Source organism: Benincasa hispida, chromosome 8, assembly GCF_027475165.1.
Source record: "Benincasa hispida cultivar pf3 chromosome 8, pf3_genome.v1.1, whole genome shotgun sequence".
Classification (NCBI taxonomy): domain Eukaryota; kingdom Viridiplantae; phylum Streptophyta; class Magnoliopsida; order Cucurbitales; family Cucurbitaceae; genus Benincasa; species Benincasa hispida.
Window position 1 is genome coordinate 12,324,111 of NC_143485.1, and position 6,362 is coordinate 12,330,472.

Below are 6,362 nucleotides of genomic sequence, written 5' to 3' on the forward strand. Positions count from 1 at the left end.
GTTGGATGATGTGCTTGACATGTTTTGAGTAGAATAGGCAAGTTTTTTTGGAAGAACTATGTATGGTTTATTTGTTTATGTATATTTGGTAAGTATATATAGAATGTATCAGAAGTACTAATTGTTCTTTGTGGATGGACGAATTATTATCTATATCACAGAAGTGCTTGGTATTTCTTATTGTAGTTTTTGGAGGGGCGGACGGTCCTACATGTGATATAGAAGTGTTGGATGGTGTGTACTTGATTGTAGTTTTACACAAACCTTAGTTATTGCATAATGTATATAAGCAAGAATTTTGAGTAGAATAGGCAAGTTTTGTTGGAAGATTCGTGTACGGTTTCTTTGTTTATGGGTATTTGGTGTAAGTACTCATAGAATAGAAGTAATAATTATTGTTTGTGGATGGTCAAATGATTATCAATATTATAGAAGTGCTTGGTATTTTTTTATTGTAGTTTTTGGAGAGGTTAGGGGTCCTAGAAGTATTGGATATGATGTTTTTAATTGTAGTTCTATAGAAATGTGTTGTTATTGTATTTTAGGTCTTTGTATTTAGTTTTGTGTTAGGGTGTATAGTTGTATCTATTGTTATTTTTAGGTTGGGTTTTGTGCATTTATCGGTGGAAGAAAAATATTGTTGAATTAACATACATAACAACAAACATGCATTATAGTAGGCACGCATTACCGCAAATAAATTTTTTTATATCTATAATAAAATGTGATGACGGCCATTTTTTGACACCAAAATGGGACACTTACTGGCATTTTTTAAATTCTCTTACCAACATTAAAAATAAATTGGATATTTTAAAACATGGTGCATTAAAAAACATATGGGATGGATCACCTTTCATATCAGACAACTACTGACAAAAAGCAGGTCAAAATCTAATGTTGAAGATGATGTTCAATGTTGGTTAGAAACCAACATTGAAGACAATATTAAATATCAATTAGAAACTGATATTGAAGATAACTAGCATCGAAATCTCAGTCATCTATAATGTTGATTTAATACCGACATTGAAGACTTTTTATAGCATGATCTTCCATGTCAGTTTTTAACCAACATTTATACCCCTATAATATCAATTTTATACCGACATTATATCCCAGTTTTGTACTAGTGTAACAACAATAAGCAACGATCTTCTTAAGACTGATCTCTTGAAGTGGTTAATGAAGTATATATATTATATCAATTGAGAGTTTTATTATCTTTGAGGAGAGCAAAGTACATAATATGTACAAAGATAATGTAACTCATCGATATATTTTATTCTACTTGGAACTCATTTTATACCCTTTAAATATATAAATCCATTTCAAATTCTTTTTAGATTTAGGAATTTTTGTCTTTCATATTCCTTCTAGATGTGAGACAATAGATTTAAGACATCTAAATAATATATTTCTTATCTATCAATATCAAATATTTTGGTATTCTTTTTCAATGAGAAAAAAAGTTGATTCAAAATTAAAACGTAGATAAAATGGTATTGAAATTACCACTTTGAACAACACATTAAGTTAGAACTTTATCATTTCATTTTTGGTTGGTATGTAACTTTTAGGATGGTAAGCATTCAAATCATTTTACTTTCATCACACGACACTCCCACGTTTTAATGCTTCCTCTTAAAAGTGTTGTTTTATCTTTTGTAAATATTTATAATTTTTTCTGTTAAAATATTGTTTTTTTCTTTTAGAATCGTTTTGGTTTATGTAATTTCAAATCGTCCCTACTCTCAGTAACTCTTAAAAGTCTTTGCACATAGTTTGTTTTTAATATTTTTTAAATATTTAGTCTATGTTAACCTTCTCTTTATAAATTATGAAAATATATTCACGTAATACTTTTTCTATAGACTATAATTTGAACAAAAATTAATTTTTATATTTATTGAAAGTATAGTAATTAGTTTTAAGATTTTCCAAAATACAAGGATTAAAATTGAACAATTAAGAATATATAGGTTAAAATAGAATGGGACCAATATTTATGGCTAAAAATGATATTTTAATCATCATCCTTTATTTCAATATTTGCAGAGATAAAATTGGACCGTCAACATTTGAAATAATCATTTGTGTTTTTTTAGAACGGAAGCCTTGTTTGATAACATTGTTTTTTTAGTTTTCTGTTTGAATTTATATGCTAAATTTTGAAAAAAAAAAAAAAAAAAAAAAACTTTATGAAAAAGTAATTTCTTTTTATTTTCGAAACTTAATTTAATTTTTAAAAATATAAATAAAAAGTAAATTATCAAACATGAAAACTTTTCAAAAACAAAAATCTAAAAATCAAATAGTTACATAACATATGTAAATTATGTTCACATGGGCTTCCCAATGCTTTTAATCGTCTCTATATATGGTAATAATCATTGAGAGAGATTTTCTTTGGTCAAAGTTATTATGTGACCCTATATTTAACCCCATCATCTTCTTCTTTCTTTATTTTTCTCAAACATTTAATCTTCTTTTAACACAAATATATATATATATATATATATATATATATATATATATATATATCTTTCAGTTTTTAGATATGAGAAAAAAGTGAAAAAAAATCAGAAACAAAAAAACAAAAAATAAAAAACAAAAGTCTCCCTGAATATATTTTATTAAGAAATATTTGGTTGCAGTTTCTTTTGTACAACTTATTCAAATGTTCAATCACAAGTTATCATGTGATAATTTTTTTTATTTTTTAAGAAAATATATTTAAAAAAATATTTTTTTTGTGATCAAAGGAAATATATAAAGTTGTAGGAAACTTTTCTTTTTCTAAAAAATATATTTTTTTTCGAAAGAAACCACTCTTCATGCAATATATCATGGAATTATAATTGCAAATTATTTTGCAAGCAATTTTGTAGGATTGATGGAATTGATCCAATTGAAAATTTGCTAACAAAATCTTTTTAATATAAAAATATTATACACTTTTTCTCAGAACATGAGATAATATTCTTCAAATAAATTTAACACAAACTTTAGATTAAAAAAAAAAAACAGAAACAAAATCAACAACAATACCCTAAAACAAAGCAACACAATCCAACATCAATTTATAATACACAAAAATAAAACCAATATCAAAGACAATAGATGAAACTTCTCCAAGAAAACAGCCAAGCAAATTAGGTCAAGAATTTATCCACACCAACATTATTCCGACGACCACCGCAGCTCTGGTGGAGAAGACCGACGACATCCCGGCGAGAGGCACAGCGGAGGAGTTGTCATCGGCTGAATTCTTGGGGCTCTCAGAAATGGCTTTGGCCTTCTTCTTGGACTTCTCCGGCGCAGGAGCTGGGGGTGGGGGGCGAGGCTGGAAGACGCCGATTGGCTTGAGGACGGAGTCGATCTGATAGACCGCGAGCTGGTTGTCGGTGTAGACAGTGCCGGAGATGGAAGTGTTGACGAGGCCCGAGGAGACGTTGACGGAGTTGCCGGAGGTGGTGACATTGAGAGGGAACTCATAGGCGTCGCCGGCCTGAGTTCTCACCGGATTGCTGATAGTTTGGAAGTTTGACAGAGACAAGAAAGTAGGGATCATGTGGAATTGGAGAAGCTCTACTTTTTCTTGGTCATTGAGGGAGTTGAGTGTGCCTGTTTTGTATTAATGGAACATACAAATATTTTTAAGCTTTACAAAACTCTAAATTCTCTAAATTAGTTCTTAACTACATTACATCAACTAATAATTATCTATAACAAATATCGATGAGAGTTAAATTTCGGTTAAAAAAAAACATGTTTGGTTGGTAGATCTTTTAGGGGTAATAATTAAGTGAATAACAACTTTTTTTACAGAATTGCAAATATAGCAAAAACTAATAATTTTAGACTCTATCACTGATAGACTTCTATTAGTGATCGACTATATCGCTGGGTAGACTTCTATTAGAAATATGGTTTATCGTCAATAGATTTTGCGAGTTGAAATTAAATTTCGTTGAACTTTAGTTGGTAATGATTTAGTTCATATAATTTGTAACATTTTAATCCCTGTAACTTAATAAATAATGATTTTAGTCCATATATAAATTGTTAAATTTCGTTGAACTTTAGTTGGTAATGATTTAGTTCATATAATTTGTAACATTTTAATCCCTGTAACTTAATAAATAATGATTTTAGTCCATATATAAATCTAACAATTTAGTCCCTATATAAAAAATATTAGTATGATTTAATAAAATATCGTACAATGTGTAGTGAAACTAACTGAGCAATCAATCAAATTTATTTATAAACTATAAACACCAAATCGTTAATTTTATATTAAAAATTAATACTTCATTTTGATGAAAATTTTCACGATATGGGCTAAATCATTCCATTATAAAGTATCGCACGGGACTAAATCATTATTCATTCAAATCAAGAGACTAAATTATTACCAAATTAAAAATATTTTTCTAGATCTTTCTTACTCTATTTTTAATAAAATATTTGACAAAAATACGGCATAAATAGACATATTGTTTGTTGGTTTGCCCTATAATTAATGGAGATCATGTATCATGTTGTGAATGTGCTTTTCAATAAGTTTAGAAATACTTTTGTAACATCTAAAAGAACTCTCCTCTCAAAAGCAATATTTGAATAAGGGATAAAAGATTTTTTTTTTTTTTTTTTTTTAGTGCCTTGACAAAAAGTAATTAAATATTTTTAAGTGTAAAATAATATTAAAAAAAATAATTAAAGTGTATTTTGGGTTGCACACCATTTTTTTTAATGACACACTCAAGTTTGCCACACCACCAACTATTCTTTTATTCTTTTCCAACATTTTTGAGTTTTTCCTATTGTATGGTTGAAGTGTGCTGTGCTACAAAACAACTCCTTAGAGTTTGTTCAATTTTAGTCCAATATATGAAAATATCTTCAAAATTTATAATGAAAATACCTGGTAGATTAAAAAAAGTTTTTGAAAAAAAATATAACAATAAACAATAAATATTAGACATTTAAGAATAAAGACAGTAAGATCGAACAAATTCGATATTAAAGAATGATAATGAAATGACGATAAATATTCTTAAATATTGGGAAAAAAATGAAATATATAAAAAAGATGGTACCAGATTGAAGGTTGGAGAAAGCATTATCAGTTGGAGCAAAAATGGTGAGTTCAGAATTGGAGTCATTGAGCTGAGTGTCGATTTGGTTCGCAACTTGAGTGCTCTTCAAAAGCCTTATTAGAATATTAAATTGGCCACCCTTTTCCAATATTTTTGTGATATTCATCGGCGGCGGCGGCCCCGGGGCTTCCGCCGGCGACTGCCCATAGCTGCAGCCGAGAAAGAGGAAGCTAACCAATATTACGAGAGAGAAGAGGCTATTCGCCATCCTTTTCTCTCTCTCGATCTAAAAAAAATGAGAACAATATTAATTAATAATAATAATGATAATGGCAAACTCCAAAGCTTAAAAAAGAACAATTTCTTTTTTTTTTTTTTTTTTGAAGATTATTTTGGTATGTGGGGGTGAAGAGGAAGAGCCAAAGGGGGGTTTTATGCAAAGATGAGACTGAAAAAGGTTGGAAAAGTTAGGTTGTTTACATCATTTTTTTTTCTAAGAGGGTGAGTGTGTTGGATGTAGTTGTGGAGTATTATGTTTTATGAAAATAATTTTTTTTTTCTTTTTTAAATCCTATTTTTGTCACTTAATTTTCAAATAGAATGTTTATTTGATTTCAAAACTCTTAAAATATTTGTTTTAGTACCTAACTTTTAAAGAAATAATTTGATATTTGTTTTTATTTTAGTTTTAACTAATTAAAGATCTAGCCTCAAGTATGTATATTAGTGTGTCAATAGGAGAATAATTTCATGTAAAATAAATTCAAAATGAAAATGGGGTACAATGGATTTATGGTAGAAAAGCGGCATATTTAGCAATAATCAAAATGATTGTTTTCAAAGGTTGAAAGACTAAAAATAGAAATTTTAAAAGTTCAATGCCCTAAAGAGAAAATTTTGAAAGTTAGATCAAATCAAACATTTTGAAAGTCGTTTAACGATCAAAATATAATATTAATATGAAGGTCGTGAAACTACACTGAGATTTAACCTTCTTTTGTTTTTTACTTCACTTAATTATAGAAGATATCCCTAACATATTTAGATGAATTTGAAAATGTTTATTTTATTCCACTTTTAAAATGACCTTAAGGTTGTATTTAGAATACATTTTCAAGGGACCTTTAATATTAATATTTTTGTTTTCAAAACTTATCAGAGAAATATTGTTGTTTTGAAACTTATTAGAGAAATATTGTTGTTTTGGGAGTTCGAGGCTAGAAGTCGAGGGTTCGACTAATGTAGAGGTCGAACGTT

The 6,362-nt window shown here is 28.3% G+C and overlaps 1 protein-coding gene across 1 annotated transcript; it reads right to left on the minus strand.

Moving 5' to 3' along the window:
- Nucleotides 1-2,918: 2,918 nt before the first annotated feature.
- On the minus strand, nucleotides 2,919-5,612 carry LOC120083418 (fasciclin-like arabinogalactan protein 12). Its single transcript, XM_039039176.2, has 2 exons — nucleotides 5,106-5,612; nucleotides 2,919-3,627 (listed from the first exon to the last, which is right to left on the minus strand). The coding sequence occupies exons 1-2, from the start codon at nucleotides 5,371-5,373 to the stop codon at nucleotides 3,161-3,163; spliced, it is 735 nt and encodes a 244-aa protein (XP_038895104.1). The 5' UTR covers nucleotides 5,374-5,612; the 3' UTR covers nucleotides 2,919-3,160.
- Nucleotides 5,613-6,362: the final 750 nt, after the last annotated feature.